Below are 20,617 nucleotides of genomic sequence, written 5' to 3' on the forward strand. Positions count from 1 at the left end.
GTCATGCGTGATTCTGTGAGCCTGGGTACACATTCCAGGGCTAGACAGCAAGATATTAAAACCTGTCAACGTTTCCATGCTGTCCACCTAGTCGGCTGCTCTGCTCGGCACTGACATCTGTAAACAGGTCATTTGTATTCTTCTGTCACCTGCATTACTCTGAAGGAGCATCCCTCCGGTCCACAGAAATTAGTTATCCTGCAGGGTAGATGGATGATGGATAGGTGGCTTTTCCATTGGCCCGGCTCAGTTTGGTAAAGGCCAGATTCCTTCGCGGTCCCCACGGTGTGCTGATGCGCGTGATTAGAGCCAGCGGCACACACGGGGCAGAAGCAGGAGAAGCAGACGTTTCTTTCCCAAGGGAGCTGCCCCGGGAGACCCAGGACTGCCACTGCATGGAGCCTTCTGTCACGCCCTACTCACTCCCTGCTCTCCCTGGAGAGAAACCTGCTAGGGTAGCGGCCCAGACGCTGCCTATCTGCTTTCTCAGCGGGGCCTTTTTCTGCCTAATTGTCCATTACCTCTTTCTGTTTTCTTTTAAAAGTCAAGCAGTCAAAGCAGAAATAATTTTTTAGGCTGTTGCCAGAGAGCAATATGATATCTACCTCCTGTGAGATTCCAAAATCCATTTTATTTTATTTTTTCTAAATTAAAAAGGGCATTTGTTGGTGTGCTTTCTTTGAGCATCTTCTTTTTTTTTTTTTTTAAATTAGTTCCTCTGGAAGAACTCTCAAATATTCACTGTTCCCTCATAGGATAGAAAGAATATTCCCTCCCGCTGTAACTGGCTTGATGCCATCCAGCCTGTCTCTGGGCTACTGGACAGACCTGGTCGCAGACTGGGGTTTAATGTCCACTGGGTCATTGGAGACTAGCTCAGGAGTCTTTGACCCTGTCTAGAGAGTTCTCATGAAAGCATTTGAATTTCATTCTCTGCTCTTATCTTTGGGTCCTTTGATTATTCCCAGAAGACAAACTTAAGTATGTTACTTGTAATCACTCTGAGCAGCGTAGTGTTTTATATGTCTAGTAAAGTGCTTTTGATAGGCATATCAACGGATGTGCTTGTTACGGTTTGTTGTTAAGAAAGTCGCTTCTCTGCTGCCGCACATTTCTTAGAAATACTCTCCCACTGCTTGAACACCGAGCTCAACGTCTTATATCCACTGAGGCTGAAAACTCTACTCGTTTTGTTAAGTCTGTCAAAATGAGATGCCATGGACTGGGAGGCGTACACAACAGAGATTTATGTCTCAGGGTTCTAGAAGCTGAAAGCAGGAGGCCACGGTCAGCGGCTTGGTTTCCTCTGCCATCTCTCTTTGGCTTACGGGCAGCTGTCCTCTTGCTGGCTCCCCATGGTTCTTTCTCTGTGCTGTGCATGTGTTCAGACTTCTTCTTAAAAGGACACCTGTCATATTGGCTTAGGGCCCACCCTAATGGCTTAACTTTAATTGCCTCTTTAAAGGTCCTATCTCCAAATGCAGTTACTAAAGGTTAGTGCTTCTAAATATGAATTCTAAGGGGACACAGCTTGACCCATAACAAATATCTACATTTTCTTTCCCCCTGAATATTTAGGCATGTATACTTTCATTCAATCCTTATGATTTGGAATAGTGATTATTGATTATCTATCTGGATGGATGCAGTGTGTGTGTGTGTGTGTGTGTGTGTGTGTGTGTGTGTGTATGTGTGTGTGTATGTGTGTGTGTATGTGTGTGTATGTGTGTGTGTGTTACTGAGGATTGAACCCAGGAGCATTCTACTTCTAAGCTATAGCCCTCAGCCTTAATTTATTTTTTATTTTGAAAAACAGGGTCTTGCTAAGTTGCTGAGGGCTTGCTAAGTTGCTAAGGCTGGTCTTGAACCTGCGATCCTTCTGCCTCCGCCTTCCAAGTACTGGGATTACAGATGTGTGCCACTGTGCCTGGCTATCCTGATGCTTTGGACCAGCTCTACCCATGCACAGAGGACCCCCAGGGCTGCCTATGGAGTTTCTTGGCAGGGGAATTCATTTTCGAGCTAAACTTCTCACTTTGCCCCCTCTAGTACTGGTCTTTCAGCCCGGTCTTCGGTCTGTAGCCTCGGGCTCCCACAGCCCCCTCTGCAGCTTGCTGTGCTTCTCCACCCTTCAGGGCTCCAGTTCCTCCTCCATGGAGCCCAACTCAGTAAAAGTTAAGGTTCAGATTTTAAAAAGTGAAACAAAGAGATCAAGCGACTTTCTCCGAGCTGCACTCACTTCAGCAGGTGGCAGAGGTGCTTCTGACCCCGCCCAGGTCTCTCATCCTTTCTTTGTCTCGTGGGGTCCCCAGTGATGGGAATTAATTAAAATGAATGAAACCTCTGCTTAGAATCTTCAGGCCTTGCAGCAGACGTTTAAACACATCACCTAAAGAAGTAGCCTTATCGGTCTTCTATTAAATCAACTGATCTGTCAGCTAGAGATAGAATAATTTCTTCCTTTTTTGATGACAAAAAATTCTTCTCTTCCTTTTGGGAAGAAACACAGGGGAGGATTTCTTTTGTATTTTATTCTGATACTTTGGTTTCTTCTACTGATCAGATCATGTGTTTTGAAGCTCTTGGGATCAGTGGCTGAAATTTCTAGCCTTGGTGAAGGTCAAAACCCTTGCGGTCAGCGTTTCTTATTTCCACAGGTAATTCAGAGATTTTCTTCCTGAGCTGCCATAGCTTCACCTTTGATAATGTTCAAAAACGATCCTCTGACTCTCTCTGATTTTTCAAAACCATGATGTGGGGGCCTGTGCGCTTGCTACTTGTCATAGCCCAAAGTGATTTCCTGAGGGTTCCTTTCACGGTGAATTATAACTTGCTCTTGAATCTGACTTTGATTTCTGTTCTTGGGGGTTTCTTTAAGTTCCTTCTAATTGATTTAACTGGGAATCAGGTGACACAGACAGGAAAAATCCCTCTTTCCTTCTCAGTTTGTCTACTGGGAAGAATTGTACCTGGGGTTCTATGAAATGGCAGACTCAGCAGGAAAAATATCCTCCCCTTATAGATATATATTAGATATGCATATATTCTTGGGAGCCCTAACACATCAGTAACATTCAGTATATATGTCCTGCTGATTTTCTTATTTTTAAAAGCAATTTTATGGAAGTTTCATTTATATAAGATAAATGTAAAATTTTATTGAGATAATATTTTTACATCTTTATGGGTTACAGTATGATCTAATATACGTATACAATGTTTTAATCAAATTATGGTAACAATCATTTCTTTTTTTTTTTTTGATCTCTCAAAGATTTTAATGCTCATTTTTCACAAACACAATCAAGTCTCTACCCAATTTTCTTATTTGTAGTAAAAGGTGCTAGCTTAAAGTGTACATTCTTCAGCTCTCTCCTCCCCCCAAACATTCAAAACTGAATGTTCTTAACCTATGCTATGTCGTATGCACATTTTAATTGCATGTCCTAGGAATAAACAAAATCCATGGTATTTTGGTAACTCAGTGTATTTATATCATGAAAAACTCTATCAAAATACACTTTTCACTGGGAAAATAAATAAAGCAGACGAATGGATCTACACAAAGTACACATTAACTTTGGTAGACTCCAGGGCAGGACTGTCCATAACAAGCGTATCTGCCTCCTCCCCAGAGCTGCTCAACTCCAACTCAGGAATTTAAAGTCGTTTAACTGAGATTTTATTAGGCCGACATTTCTCATTCCACATCATCTTCAGCCAAGCTCTGGGCACTCACGATTCTCTGACTGATGGTCGGGAGCTTGGTCAGGAGCATCTGGAACACCGGCGGCGGCAGGGTTTGCTGTAACACTTGAAGCAGCTGCTGCGGCTGTCCACACACAGCAATGGCGTTTGTCAGGTGGTCCACACCCTTCTCGTACTCGCCTTGAGCTAGTAACTCTTCACCAAGCTGTATTTCTTCAAGGAAGAATTTCTGTACAGCTTCAGCATCTTTAAGGTCAGGTAACTTGGAAAGGCCAGCTCTCTCCTTGGCAAGCTTCTGTTTCTTTCTTCGTTCTCGAAGCCTGTTCTTGAAGTTGGGGTCACTTCGCCGCTTGCGGTCGAAGTAGATGCAGTAGCCGATGAACAGGGCGCCGCACACGCCGGCGGCGATGGCGCTGTTTCGGCCCACCATCTTTCCTCGGCGGGGCGACCGCGGCCCTGGGACCGCGAGGCAGCGAGCCCTCGGAGCGCGCCGCGCTTCACGCAGCCGCACAGCGCGGATCAGGAGACCCGGTAACAATCATTTCTATATCCTTAAACATTAATCAAGTCTATGTGTTGGTAACTTTCTTACTTTTATAGTTTTTTTTAAATATATCATTGAATGTTATACCCAATAGTTATCCTTCTGTGCTATAGAGAAACCTGAGAATTCAATTTTTTTTTTGTTTGGTGCCCTTTCTTTAACTTCTATCCCTCTCTTCTCTGCCCTTCCTTCCTCCTATATAGTGATCGGAATCCCACTCTTTCCTTCTATGATATCTATTTTTAGTTTCCAAACATAAGTGAGGAAATTTGATATTTGTCTTTCTGTTCTTAGCTTATTTCTCTTACCATAATAACACCCACTTTCATCTATATGGCTGTAAGGGACAGGATTTCAGTCTTTTTATGGCTGAAGATTATTCTGTTGTGCATATTTCTTATTCATTGATTCGTTGATGTGTACCTTGGTTGATTCCATACCTGAGATTTTGTGAATAGTCCTGCGGTAGGCATTGAAAAAAATGCAGACTTTTTGAAGAAACAAATGTGTAGACCTGTATGACCATCACAGCAGCCAAGACAAATACATTTGCTTTGTATTTCTCTAATAAATAAAAATAATGGTCACTTTGATAGAGCTTTCGGGAATCAAGATTATTGTCATTTCAACAAAATATTTCAACACATGAACACAGATGTCTTTCCACTAAAAGTTCTTTAACTTAATTTTAGCAATGTTTGTTTTGTAGGTTTCTGTATACATGTCTTGTATTTCTTTGATTGAATTAATTTTTGTGTTTTATTCTTTTTGGTGCTGTTGTAAACAAACTTTTTTTCTTAATTTCATTTTCAGAATATCCATTACTAATGTATATACATAAAACAGATTTTTTATCTTATATCTTGCAATGTCTCTGGCATTCATTACTAAATCTAGTATTTTTATAGATTTTTTTCTATTTCCCATATACAAAACCATGCAATTGTAAATACAGTTTTATTTCTTCCTTTTCTTTTTCTTTTTTCTTTTTTCTTCTTTTTTTGCAATACTGGGGATGGAACTCAGGGGCATTCTAACTCTGAGCTACATGCTCAGCCTAATTTTTTATTCTTTATTTTGAAACAGGGTCTCACTGATTTGCAAAGGGCCTCACCAAGTAGCTGAGGCTGTCTGCAAACCCAGATCCTCCTGAGTGCTGGGATTACAAGTGTGTGCCACCATTCCTGGCTTACTTCTTCCTTTTCAAATGATAGCATTTACCTTTTTTTACATGTCAATTGCTCTGGCCAGAACTTCCAATATGGATATAAAGGTAAAAGTAGACACTCTTGTCTTTTTCCTAATTTTAGAAGAAACATTTCAGCCTTTCACGATTGAGTATAATATTAGCCAGGTAGGTATGGGTACATGTGTGCATGTATGTGTATGTGTGTTGTACTAGGAATTGAACCCAGGGCCTCACACATGCTAGTCATGAGCTCTACCACTGAACTGCATTCTCAGCCTCTCTCCCCCTCTTTAAATTTTGAGATGGGGTCTTGTAAAATTGCCCAGACTGACCTTAGACTTTTGATTCTCCTGCCTCACAGCCTTTTGAGTCACTCCGATCATTGTGCCTGGCTAGTTGTGGGTAATTTATAGAGGTCCTTTATTGTATTGAAGATGTTTCCTTTCATCTCAGGTTTTCTGAGTATTTTACCATCTGTCAAGTGCTTTTTGTGCATCCATTGTGATGATCATGTGTTTTTACCCTTTTTTCCCCCACTCTATTAATATCACATATCATATTGATTGATATGGTATGTTGAACCACCCTTGCTTTCCTGAAAAAAATATCAGGTGATACATTTTCAGTTTTGGAATTTTGTTGGCAGTGTTTTCGTTAGAAATTGAAATAATTTACTGTTATTTTCTAACTTGCTTTTTTTGTGACATGAGTTCTGTAGTCATTATTTTCTTCCTCTGTTTTACAATTTCCCCTTTGTCTCTGGTTTTCAGTGGTTTTATTAAGATGTGCCTTGTCCCAATTTTACTTTGTTTTTTCTATTCCAGGTTTAATGTTTATTTTCTTAGAGTTGGGGAATTATAGCTCCCTTTGCACTTGGAAAGTTTTTGTCTATAATTTATTGAAATATTTTCTTGTGCTCATTCCTTTCTTCTGAAACATCAACTGAAAGTATATTAAACTATGATACTGTCTCAGAAGTCACTAGAGAGCTTTTGTTTTTGTTAAAAATATTTTGTCTTTTTCTTCTGTGTGCTTCAGCTTGCATACTCAATTTTTTTCGAGTCACTGATCTTTTTTTTCCTAAAGCTTTTCATCTTTCCAATGCATCAAGCCTGTGGAGTTCTTTGTTTTATCTCCCTGTGCGTCAATCTAGAAAGTGCCTCCAAGCAGAAATCCAGAGCAATTATAGCGCTCACCTTGTTTGATTCCCTTTCTCTGGGATCACAGTCTTAAAATGCTTGTTTTCTGGTCCCTGGAGGTAATGGACTCCTGTGTTCATCCAATTTCCAAGTTGTTTCAGAGGGTGGGGAGATTTGGTATTAGTTGCTCCTTCATGGCCAGAAACACAGTTTCTGCTGCTTTTCTTTACTTAGTGCCTGATAAATAGTTTGGCTTCAGCTTTTTAAGTGATTAGTATAGATGTGTCTAAGTGGTTACTTGACTTCAGAACTAATAGATAAATCAGGAGCTTCATCTCTGTGACTTCAGAGGTTTCCAGGAGTATGTAGAGAATGTTAGATCTAAACACTTGTGTTAAGTAGGTACACAAATCCAATGACCTCTGACATATTTGAGCCTCCAGAATGTAGGAGAGAATGTGCTTATCTTTTGCTATGGTTTTCATATCCCTACCATATTAAATTGAATCCTCATTGTTAAGTATTAAGAGCAGAGAACATGTGAGACTGATAAGAGGTGATTGGGCCACAAAGAATCTGCCATCAAGGATGGATTAACCCATTCCTGGGTTGATGGCTAGTAGACTAATGAGTTATTATGGGAGTGGCTTTATTATAAAAGGGAAAGTGTGTTAGCCAGCGCAGTATTACAATGAAGTATCTGAGACAACTTACTTACATGCAGACAAGATGCTTTTATCTTAGAGTTTTAGAGGTTCAAAAGGACAGTGCCTGCATCTACTTGGTTCTGGTAACAATGGTGGATGGTAGCACCTCATAGCAGAAGCATGAGTAGGAACAAAATGCTCACACCTTGAATAAGGGCAGAAAGAGAGTAAGGAAAAGACCAAGGTGGTACAATCCTATTCAAGGCCACACTCCCATGACCCAAGGCCACTCACAATGCCCCACCTCTTAAAGGTCCATAGTACCGCTCAATAGCACTGTGCTGGAGACCAAATTTTCACATATGGTCTTAGGGGGACACTTCCCTTATTAAAACCATAGCAGGAGCTCTGTCTTGCTTCTCTGTCTTGCATGTGATACCCTCTCTTTTTATGACCCAACAGATAGGCCCTCACTGGATACTAAGCCGATGCTGGCCACGTTCTTAGACTTTCAGAACCATGAGCCAAATTGCCCAATCTTTAGTACTTAGTTATAGTAACAGAAAATGGACTGAAGTGCTCAGACTCAAGCCAGTCCTATGGCGAATACATTGATTTCCATGATATCTGCATATAAGAAGTGGATGTTGGCCCCAGGTATTCTAAAAAACACCATGATTTCCAACAGATAAACCTGGATAAATATATTCTCATATTTCTTACTCATATTTCATGTATTGGGTGAGTGCTATATGTAATTTGGTACAAAACTTGTAGAGAAAGAGGAACTCTAATTTCAAAGGGATTGAAAAGACATTTTATTATCAACAAAAATGATTATATATTGTACTGTCCCAACTATGTGGTAGGTATTATATGTATATTTCTAATCCCCATAATTGTGCTAAAAGAAAGAGATTCTATTTCCCATCTTACTGCGGCAGGCACAACAAGATAAGGTACTTATAAAGTCTGAAGCAAAATGATGGATAAGGCCAGAATTTAAATTTCTATCAGATGCGCTCAGAAGTGTTGTTTTTTTCCTACCTCATTGTTATCTGTGGACTCTGGAAAAGAAATGAAACCATGGGCTCCTGTTTATCTTCTTTTTTTATACGCTGTTGAAGAATAATCATAATTCTTTTAGCAAGAGTTCCTTACTATACAAATACTACTAACTGACTAACTGATTTCATTACTACGGGGTCTGATTAAATTCTGTGTACAAGGATTCTCACATCTTATCTCAGTTCTCCTTTATACCTGAAGCTTCATCCTGATCAGGTCTCAGCCCTTTCTGTGAGGTCTCTATCATGACACCTGTCTTCATCAGTGACTTCAGAGACAGCATAGAGATTGCTCATAAAAAAACAAAAATAGTGGCAATTCCAGCTTCAACATGGATGGCATTTATGTTATCACTTAATTACTCTCGAATTTTAAGGAATTCAGGTCAATAATCATGCTTAGTATATTAGCATTTAATGTCAAAATTGGATCTTTTGTTTATAATAAAATTAACCTCTATAAACCTACATCCATGTAGTTATTCTAAGGGTTAAAAAAATTTGCTATTTTCCTGTGTGACTATTATTTGGAATATAGCATGAGAAAAGTAAGGTAGAGTTTGAAAACATTTTCAATAGTCTGGGAATGAAAGAACGCATTTCGTATAGAAAACCAATTGAGCCTGCCTACAAATAACTTGCAGTATGAGATTTAGAGATCCTGTTTTAAAAAAAAAATTTCTTCCTATTTTTCAAATTGACAGTCATATTAGCTCCTGGCTTCTGTCAATGGTACACCCATAGTTATCTTAGAAATGTACCTGAAACCAAAAAGATAGTATTTTCTTTACTATAAGCAGGATACAGTGAGTTATTACTAATGACCTCTGAATGGCAAGGTTGCTTCATCTCCATAATTCACTAGCAATTTTCTGGAACTAACATAATTTATTTTGGCCAGAGACAATGAATCCAATTTTCAAATCATGAGCGTTAATATTTCTATCGGTAATTTAAAGATGAGCAAGGAATACATAAATAACAATTTTTTCTTTGCTATTTATTTTGGTTACCTAGTTTTGTCTTTATGAGGCATTTAAAATTATAATTATAAAACAATGGTTATTTATTTGCTGCTTTACTTTGATTTCCTTACCGTGTGTGTGTGTGTGTGTGTGTGTGTGTGTGTGTGTGTGTGTATGTGTGTGTGTGTGTGTACGTGTTAGTGTGTGTGTGTGTTTTACTGGGGATTGAACACAGGGGTGCTCTACCACTGAGCTACATTTTCAGTCCTTAAAAATTTTATTTTTGAAACGTGGTCTCACTAAGTTACTGTGCAATTCTGTCTTAGCCATTTAAGTAGTAGGAAGATAGGCATGTGCCACCAGGACTGGCTTCTCTACCCTACTTTAATTTTATTAAAGCAAGTCTCCTCTCTTGTTACCTTTGCCTTTCATCTAAAGTCTGGCAGCATGTCCAATAAATCGGAGACTTTTACAAATTGTATTTAATTTAAAAGAAGCTCAAAATGTTTTATATCCTAAAACATTAATAAAATACAGTCATTTTCACTGTGAAAATTTACTAAGGATTGTCTACTCTTATATCTAAGCATATGTATATGTGTATGTATGGACACACATACATACACACTGTTTTGCAAAAACAATTTAGAACAATATGAGGTATATAACAAATACTTATAGTTCTACCATCCAGCATTGACAGTGACATTTGATTATATTTGTTTCCTTTAAATAGAAGGGAAGCGTGACAAATACAGATAGGTCTTTTTTTGTGTGTGTGTAGTACTGGGGATGGATTCTACCTCTGAGCTACACCCCCAGCCTGATTTTTTAATTCTTTATTTTGAAACAGGGTCTCACTGAATTGCACAGGGCCTCACTAAGTAGCTGAGGCTGTCCACGAACCATGATCCTCCTGTCTCAGCCTTCTGAGTGCTGGGATTAAAAGCGTGCGCCACCATGCCTGGCTGGTTTTTTTTTTTTTTTTTTTTGATATATGTGCTACTGGGGATTGAACTGGGAGAGGGGAGACGTTTTCCTGTTTTCCCTCTGAGCTACACCTTCAACCTTTTTAAATTTTATTTAGAAACAGGGTATTGCTAAGTTACCTCACCTTGGTCTAGAACCTTTAATCTTCCTCTCTCAGCCTCTCAAGTAAGTACTTGAATTAAAGCCTCTCTCTCTCTCTCTCTCTCTCTCTCTCTCTCTCTCTCTCTCTCTCTCTCTCTCTCTCACCTTTAGAAATTGGGGATTGAACTTGGGGGCATTCTACCTTTGAGCCTATTTTATTCTTTATTTTGAAACAGGGTCTCGCTAGGCTGTGGAGGGCCTCACAAGTTTCTGAGCTGGCCAAGAACCTGTGATTCTCGTCTCAACCTCCCAAATACTGGTGTTATAAACATATAATGCTTGGCTATAGTTTCTTTTTAAAAAAATTTTTATTGGTGCATTGCAGTCATACACCTTAATGGAGTACAAGATAGTAGAGGCATACACGCACATATCACTTATTTAGCCCTTCCTCAATTCCCACCCCATTCCCTCCCTCTTCCCCCCTTCTCATGTTTGGCTTAGTGATTTACTTTAATATGTTTGTGAGTGTACATCATATACATTAGGGAATTTCTCTCTTTCCCCCTTCCATCATCTCCAGTTAGGTAACCTTATTTGCTGATCTATGGTTTCTCCTCCTTTGTTTAGAGTTCCTCCTATGATTCTTTTTCTCCCTAGCTTATTCATATTAGGGAGAGCATCCAATTTTTTACTTTTTGTAACTGACTAATTTCACTTAGCATAATGTTCTCCAGTTCAATCCATTTCCCTGTAAATGTTATAATTTTGTTCTTTATGGCTGAGTAAAATTCCATATGTACATAAAATTCCATTGTGTACATATGCCATAGTTTTGTAATCCATTCATTTGTTGATGGACATCTTGGCTGGTTCCATAGTTTGGCAATTGTGAATTTTATGGCTATGAACACATATATGCATGCATGGCATGTAGGTTTTCATTCTTTTGGGTAGATACCAGAAATTCTATTGTGGATCATATGGTAAGTTCATTCCCATTCTTCTGAGAATCCTCCATACTGTTTTCCCAAAGTGATTACATTAATGTGCAATCCCACCAACAATGCCCATTAAATTACCAAGGTCATTCTTCTCAGACATAGAAAAATCAGTCCTTAAATTCATTTGGAACAACAAAAAAAAACCCAGAATAGCCAAAGTAGTTCTCAGCAACAAGAATCATGCAGGAGGCATCACAATACTTGATTTCAAATTATACTACAAAGCCATAGTAATTAAAACAGTATAGTAGTGACACAAAAACAGATACATAGACCAATGGAGCAGAATAGAAGACTCAAAAACAAATCCATATACTTAAGGCCAATTGATTTTTGACAAAGGAGCCAAAAGCATACACAGGAAAAAAGATAGCCTCTTCAACAAATGATGTTGGCAAAACTGGTTAACCATATTCAGAAAAATGGAAATGAACCCCAATTTCTTACCTTGCACAAGAGTCAATTCAAGATGGATCAAAGACTTGGAAATTGTAGCAGAGAACTTGTAGCTCCTTGAAGTTCTGAGAAATAGGTCCAACACTTCTATACATAAACACAGATAAAAATTTTCTCAACAAGACCCCAAAGGCATAAGAAACTAAAAGGTGAATCAATACCTGGGATTGCATTAAACTGAAGAGCTTCTGTACAGCAAAAGAAACTATCAAGAACCTCAAAAGAGAGCCAACAGAATGGAAGAAAATTTTTGCCAATTATTTCTCTGATAGAGAACTAATATCTAGAATATAAAGAGAACTCAAGAAACTCAGCATTAAGAAAACAACTCAATAAAAAAGGCAAGTGAATTAAATAGATGCTTCACAAAAGAAGAAATTCAAATGGCCAATAAATGTATGAAAAGTGCTCAATACCATTAGGAATCAGAGAGATGCAAATCAGAACTACTCTGAGATTTCACCTAACTCCAACTAGATTGGCAATCATTCAAAACACAAACAACAACAAATATAGGCTCTTTTTAAATGGCCTCTTCTCTTGATTCACTTTCTCCTCTTCTCCTTCTCTTCTTCTTCTTCTTCTTCTTCTTCTTCTTCTTCTTCTTCTTCTTCTTCTTCTTCTTCTTCTTCTTCTTCTTCTTCTTCTTCTTCTTCTTCTTCTTCCTCTTCTTCACCTTCTTCTTCTAGTACAACCTTATGTGAGGTCTGTTCAAGTATTCACTTTGATTATGCCTATATGAAAAGTGTTAACTTCATTATCGCTGGTTAATATATAATCTTAAGGGAACATTTCTTTGCTTTTTAATAGTCTGGCGATGTTATTTAATTATTTTCTGCTTTCAGCTGTTGCCATTGATATATCTTTAGTTAGTCTAATTCATTCTAAGTAGTATTGTCTTCCTATTTTCTTTTAAGGTTTTTGTTTTTCTACATATTCATTATGCTGGTTGTAAATTTTCTTTTCTCTTGGCTGTATCTTAAAATAGTCCCTTTTTCCAATCTTGTATTTATGAGTTCAATGCTTCCTTATTCTGGTGTTTTTGATATATTTTACCAACTCTTTGCTGTATCTTAAAATAGTCCCTTTTTCCAACCTTTCTACTCTCTCTTTCTGAAATAATGCTTAAATGAAAAATATGTATGTTGCATTTTCTCATCGCATTTCTGTCTCATTCCCTCTCATATTTTCTTTGTATTCAGTTGTCTTGATGAACTGGGTTATCTTCTTGAGCTTGATCTTGCATTTTATTAAAAAGGAATTTTTATCTATTCCAAATTATTCTTTGTTTTGTCAACTGAGATTTTAATTTTATCTTACAGATTAATGTAAATCCTCTCTCTCAGTATTTAACCATCTTAACTTTTGAAGTCATTTTTGGTCATTTTATGACCTTAAATTTCTAGGGCATTGAGTTTGCTTTCAATTGTTATCAATTACATTTGCTTTCCATCTACTTGTGAAGAATCATTTTCTTTTATGTTTTGAAGTAAGCGCTGTGAGTTCATGTCTGGTGGGGCATGATTTGTGGAACCTTGTATATTCTGAAAATGGTGCAATCTGTCAAAGAATATACACATTTTCTTATGTAGGAATATCACCATCTGAGGACACTTTTTATGTTGATTTCTCACCCTAAGGGTACTCAAATGATACATGTGCAAATTCCCATTCCAAGCTTATGTGACCGTAGGCCTGAGCTCTGTGGGAAAAAAAAGTCTTTTAAACAAAGATACTAGTCCTTGGCAGACAAGAGGCCTTCTCTTCTGTTTCTCTAGCCCACTATTTAACGGGGGCTTGGGCCAATCTGGAGGCCAGCCTGAGAAGCCTTCAGTTCTCATTCCTGGCCTCACGTGAACACATGGCCTCCATTCTGTCCCCATGAACTCAGGTCCCTCAGTAACCAGGAAATGCACCTTTATTCCCCACGGCTGTTTCATTCCACTTCTGCGTATTATTTCATTTTCAGTATCGTCTTCTTTTGAGCCCTTGAAATTTTACAGTTCCTGGGAGATATTTATTATATTTTCCAGAATGTCTGATGTTTTTGTAAAGGAAGAGACTAGTTCCAGTTATTGGTAGCACAACACATTGCCAGAAATAAATGTTTCTGTTGGGTTTTCTACATAGGTTGTATTATTTTCTGTATCAGTAGACACTTTTATTTCTTCTTTCAAGAATATGTATATTATTTTCTCCTTTTAATTTGCCAGAAACTTTGTCTTTCAGAGTTATGTAGGCTAAAGCTGTTGGGTAGATTTCCTTAATCAAATGAAGAAAAGTTCTCTTCTAACCCTGATTTTCTTTTTTTAAATTATAAGTGGATTTGAATTTAGTATGTACTTTTCCTGCATATATTAAAATCATTTTTTCCTACAGTAAGCTCTAGAGTTTAAAGTTGAGGTTATTTTAAAGACATCAAAAACACTGTTAGTTTTATGTAAAGTTGAACTATATTTTTATTTCTTGGATGGACCCAAATTGACCATAATAAAAATGTTCCCGCAACTTTCTACTTTGAAAAAATTTAAACCTATTAACCAAAGTAAGAAGGAATAGTATAATGAGTAACCATATACCTTTTATCTATATTTTTAAACTTTTTTCCATGTTTGTGTCTTTCTCTTTACACACACACACACACACACACACACACACACACACCAATTTGAAAGTAATTTATAGTCACTGTTATACTTTTAAATATTTAACATGTCTCCCCTAAGGATATTCTCCAACATAACTGGAATATTTCAATGGTTCAAAAATATTGAATGGAGCCAAGTGTGGTGGTGCATGTCTTTAATCCCAAGTACTTGTGAGGCTAAAATAGAAAAATTACAGGTTTGAGGCTAGCCTCAGCAACTTAGTGAATTTTTTTTGAATAAACAATTCTTTTGATTTTAAGTTGTGCACCATTCTGTTGTCCCACTACATTCTTCCTGAGACTTACATCATTCCTTTGTACAGTGTATCCATGCTGTATATTCTATCCACCTGTGAGACACTCAGTAGTCATCTACCATATTGGGTCAACTGCTGTGCTACCACAGTGCTTGTGCTCAAATAACACTTGTTTTACTCAATCATGGCCCCAAAGTGCCAGAGTAGTGATGACTGATGATAGAAATTAGAGTAAACCAAAGAGAAGTCATAAGCTTCTTTCTGTAAGTGAAAAGGTCAAAGTTCTTGGCCTTATCATGGCTGTGTGTTTATAGGGAAAATACATAGCATATGTAGGGCTTGGTGCTATATGCATTTTCAGGTACCCACTTGAGCCCTTGGGCTGTACTCCTTGAAGATACAGAGACATTATTTTATGCAGTCTTTCCTGGTAACAATGCAATACCATGAGCTATATGGCGAAGGAAAGACTGAGAGAATAATTGGAGCTAATAACATAAAGTACCTAATAAGTAGCCTCATTGGACATTAAAATTATAATAAATCATGCCCAGAAAAATGGTTTTGTTTTCAAGAAGGAAAAATGCATCTTTGTCTGACAATACATAAGCACAAATTTATTGATTGTTCTGGTTGAATGTTCCTAGGAACTAGGTATTCTACATAAATTCTAAATGCTTTTCTCTGTATCTGGTTTAGAACTTCTATACTATTTTCTCATATATTACATTTTTTAATGTCTTTTAGTGTTAATTCTTTGGTGTCTTTTTAACTGTGGCATACAAAGGAGTACTCTCCTGGAGTCTCTTAAAAATTTCTCCAAAGTTTTAAAATCTACCTATTCAAAGTTAAAAGTAAAATTCAAGATAAATCACAGTCAGCAGTTTGGTTGCATATCTGAATTTTATTGGTAAAATGTATGAAATTTATCTTTATCTTGCTTCACAGGAATTTATACAAACCATTGAAAATACAATATAGAGAAGAGGAGAGAAATAATTTTCTCCTTGTGCCGAAGCTACCCTTCTTCTTTGGGTAGTTGAAGACTAAAATCTTTGTAAAGAAGCTCTGTTGTTAAGTAACGTATTTCAATACAATAATTGAGTCATTCAGTGTTCATTGACAGGCTTATAAGAAGCCAGTTTGTGATATCATCCTTGGGATATCCTTGGCAGTGCATACAGACTGCTTAATATTGGGCTTATGCAAAAGAAAGCTGAATTGGGGACCTGGTGAAGTTCAATATTTGCTAAATGGTTGGAGAAAAATATCAAAAGGATAAGATTCAATATGGGCAAGATAAAGAAGGTGTTTATGAAAAAAGTTGCAAACAGATAAAAATGAAAATTCTTAAAGAAAATGATAAATTAGCATCATTGACTAAAAAAGAACAAAATTAAAACTTGTGCAGATCATTAACCATTAGTGTAACAAAATTCTAATGAAATTTTCTCCCTCACCTACCCATCCATTGAAAAAAAATTAGGCCAGATTTATAGTCAGATTTTTACTAAAAATTTCAATCATATCATATAAGAAAAATATAGCTAGAAATATAAAAATTATGAATCTCTCTGACACATTTTTATTACCTTGACATAAAAACTAGGTTATGTTAGTATGAGAAAATGCTATTATGGGCCAGGAAATTGAATCTAATAGCACATTACAATTAATAATCACAATGAAGTTAGTGTGTTGCAGAATGAACAAATATTTCAAGTTCAGAATATTTATCAATATAATATTACATGTTACATGGTGAAAAGTCTTATGCAAAAATGCACTTGATAAAATTCAATGTCAACTTATGATAAGCCTCTTAGCATTACAATATTTTAATAAACTAAGAGCAGAAGAGACATTTCTCAATTCAGTAAGGGCTATAAAGTATCGAAAGTGGGCATAATATTTAATGGTTAAATGTTAGAATTTGTTCTTGTTAAGTTCAAGAAAAAGATGTTCACAATTCACATTCAAAGTGTTAAAGACCTACAAGGATGAAGGCTACCATTAAACTTGATGGTCTTACTATTGTTTACCATCAAATTATAGGTCTTTATCTTTCAAATATGAAAAAAATGAAATGATAGGTATGAGGATTGTAGAGAGATTGGTGAAGCTCTCATAGCTTAAAATATTACCATTTTGAAGAAACAAGCTTAGGAAAATAAATGGGCAAATATTTAAGTTCAAAGATTTCAACAATGTGCCGGCGTGGTGGTGCATGCTTGTAATCCCCACGCTTGGGAGGCAGAGACAGGAGGATTGCACAGGTTCGAAGCCAGCCACGCTGGCTTAAGAGACCCTGTTTCCAAATTAAAAAAAAAAAAAGGTCTGGAAGTGGAAGTGTAGCCCGGAGGTAGAAGGGTTTCCAGGAACTCAGTACCACCAAAAAAAAAAAAAAAAAAAAAAAAAAAATTCAACAATGTATAAACTAAAATAAATAGTCTTATAATCTTTTTCAAGAGCTAGTCTGAAGTATGGTAGGTGGAGGATTTAGAAAAGATTAGCTTCACCACAAGAGGATAAGTAAAACCAGATGAGAGCTGAATCAAATCACTATACTGTTTCCAATTTCTATTTTTCTATTGTTCTGGGTTAGACTCCTGCTATTAAAGGCGAGGCTTAGTCTTGTTGACTATAATTTTCATCAGCACATCCTCGAGATTGGAATGCCTTTCTTAGTCATCTGTCTGTTATTTTTCCTAAAGACTGAGCCCCTTGAAGATGTCACTGTATCTCATTCATTTCTGTACCTCTAGTGCTTATCACAATGTTTGGAACACAGGGATGGTATGGCAGGACTTTCTTTGTTGAATGGCTGGCACTTGGGAGAGGAATACTCTAATACTCGAATACTTATTTCTGTTTACTTTTTATGTACTTGGTTATCTGATGCAATGTACTCAAAGTGTTTTGTGTGGTGCTGTACACACATGGAAAGTTGATATTTTAACTCATACATTGTGATAAATATAATATGGAGTAAAAAATAAAATAACTTATACTACTCAAATGAGCCTCCTTTTCTTCAAAACCCTTAAACCAAGGATACGGAGTTTAAGTTCATTATGCAGTGTACTTTTCCTAGGAAAACCTGAGTATAGTGATACCTCAAAATACTGACATCAGGACCACAGACAACTGAAAATATAATCATCCAAGGATTCCGTGTAGGGCTTTAACACTTTGAATATGAGTTGCAAGCTTTGTCATTCATTTGGAGACTTCTCTAAGGCTTTTGTTCAAAGGTAATCAAACCAGAATTGAATTTTTTTCTTCTGTTTTCTTGCTTCTGAGAGAAGATTGCTGTATGTAAGATGACTCAGTCACAGGAAAGGTTACGGCAGGGAAATAAGCTTTGCTCCACCGCCTGCCTTGTCCTGCATACTGGCTGCTTTTCTGGCTCCCTAAGTTGTTTATTCCTTTACTTTATGATTCCCTCTATATTCTGGTAGATAAAAGCAATCAATTATATTTATTCTCTGTTATACAGTTTACAATTTTCCAGACCTTTTTTCCCCCCAAATAAAAACATTTTCTCTCTTCTGTCTTTAAATAAAATCTTGTTTGGAAGCATAAAGTAAATAATCAGATTAAGGAAGCTGAGATGCTCTGGTTAATGTGTATGTGGTAATGGATATGAAAAAATTTTGTCTCAGAGCCCTGAGGTCTCTGCTTTTCAGAACTGCATGCATCAAACTTCAAAGATACTAACATGCATTATTACAACAACCCTTTATACCAGATTGGACAGGCATTTTTAATTCATATTTTCTAGGCAACTGAATTTAAACAATTTGCCCAAGGTCTTGTGCCTAGTAAGTAACAAAGCCAAGATTCAGGTCCACATTACCCTGCAATAACCTAGTACTAATGTGCTAGATAATTATATCTTAGACAAAATGAAGTCTGCATATAAAATGAGCAATCTGATATATGTTATAGCTATAAGTCATCATGCTCATAAATATTTTTTTCAGTAAAAATTTTGCCCAACTGGTGAAATAAACAATGCTACATCTTTTCAATAGACATTTTTGTAGTTGCTAAAAAGAGTAAGGCACTTATTATGTACTGACATAAAATAATTTCAGATATATTGTTACATTTTAAGAAAGGCCAAACAGTGTCATGTGTGTTCTTTAGTATGTTTATGTGTATATTTATGCCCATGGTATAATGGAAAAATATACCAGAACCTGTTGGTACTAGCTCATTTCAGAATAGGTGCAGGATGAGTGGGGATTAGGAACGCAGGAGAGAATTCCTCTTCACTGTATATCACTTGGCACTTTTGGAATTTTGTGCCATCTGTGTTTAATTGCAATTAAAAGTAATTGTTTTATATAAACATTTGGCCTATGACAACATGTTTGCTAAGTACTATTTTCTGACCCTCAGCCTGTCAGGTTGCCCATTATATGTCATATCTTTAATTTATCCATCAACTTGAAATTGTCCAATGATTTTTTGATTATTCGATTGCTATTGTTCTCTTTTACAAGACCATAAGTTCTAGATAGTCAAGACCATGTCAATTTTAGGGGAGGAGGTCTGGAAAAATTGTTTAAGATTTGAAAGATGAGCAAAGGAAGTTATTGAGTGTACTTTCATTGAAATACTGGGTTTTAGCCAATGACTTCCAAAGATTATCTGGCCCTCTAAGAAACTATTAGAGTATCTTTCAATTGACTGAACAATTTTACAGTTGCGTGTGTGTATGTGTGTGTGTGTGTGTGTGTGTGTGTGTGTGTGTGTGTGTGTAGAGGGGCATACTGGGGATTAAACCCATGAGTGTTCTACCTTTGAGCTATATCCCCAGAAGTAGCTGAGGGCCTCACTAAGTTGCCCAGGCTGGCATCCTGTCTCAGCCTCCCAAGTACTGCAATTATATATACGTATCACCATACCCAGTAGTTTTATAGTTTTGAATAAGTAGAAGTTAAGTTACATAAAACTGATATTTATGCAAGTTATTTCTGTTTGGTAGCTTATATCCTATTGCAAAGATAACATTCAAAACTTTGCATTATATTGCCATGTAAGATATTAACCAGTTTCACATGTCTTCATCAATTTTCACATTCCTGATTATATCTATTATCATCTATCTATTTATCTTTCATCTATCCTTCAAATTATCCTTTGAACAATTTTGAATATTTTACTACTTCATGTTAAGACAGGAACTGAAAGACTGAGTTACTGCCTGACTTGTCGAAACACCAGATTCTCAATAAGAAATACAATAGCAGTAACGATGTAGCACTGGTTCTTCACACCTAACACCATTTTGGTTCATGTGATGACAGCCAGGAAGTTATACCTCTGAGTACAGGGTATTGTAGTGTAGGAGAAAACTTCCAAAATGATGAACCCTGAATTGTATTTATCAGTGAAACATCTACCCCATTCTCTCCTTCAAAGAAGATGAACTTGTACTCAATTGTCTACTCCTCAGAATATAAGCAAATAATCTGTTTGAGGAGAAGTCTTTATGTTGGAAAGTGGGTATTTGTTTCTGGGGAACATAGGAAGATGCTATTCCTTAGTGGGAACAGGTGCTTCCACCTTAAAGGACATTTGGCCTTCCTGCCATGTGGAATGTGAAGGACAAATGGTTCTGGGGGAAAAGAGGGACATTCCTTATGATCAAAGTATGTTACTTTCTATGCTCTACAAGGCCCATTCTTGTAGAAACTCTGAACACTAAAGAAAGGATTAAGACTGCCTTCCAACATTTCTCTTCAATAAAGTCTTTGACATGTATTCATTTGGTAGTTATATAAAACTCAGAATTTTAGCTCTTTGAGGGTTATATTTTAGAAATCGCTGTTTTTTGTTGTTGTTCATAGTGCCCGGCACATAAAAGAGGTTCGATAAATATTTATTGAGTAAATGAATAATAAATGAATAA

The 20,617-nt window shown here is 36.9% G+C and overlaps 1 protein-coding gene across 1 annotated transcript; it reads right to left on the minus strand.

Annotated features, from left to right (window-relative positions):
- Positions 1–3,700: 3,700 nt before the first annotated feature.
- LOC308265837 (mitochondrial import receptor subunit TOM20 homolog) lies at positions 3,701–4,138 on the minus strand (the record flags this gene model as incomplete). The annotated part of the gene is made up of 1 exon (XM_080699772.1): positions 3,701–4,138. One exon carries the CDS (start codon positions 4,136–4,138, stop codon positions 3,701–3,703), a length of 438 nt encoding a protein of 145 aa, XP_080555898.1.
- Positions 4,139–20,617: the final 16,479 nt, after the last annotated feature.

Source organism: Muscardinus avellanarius, assembly GCF_963383645.1.
Source record: "Muscardinus avellanarius genome assembly, chromosome: 8".
Taxonomy (NCBI): domain Eukaryota; kingdom Metazoa; phylum Chordata; class Mammalia; order Rodentia; family Gliridae; genus Muscardinus; species Muscardinus avellanarius.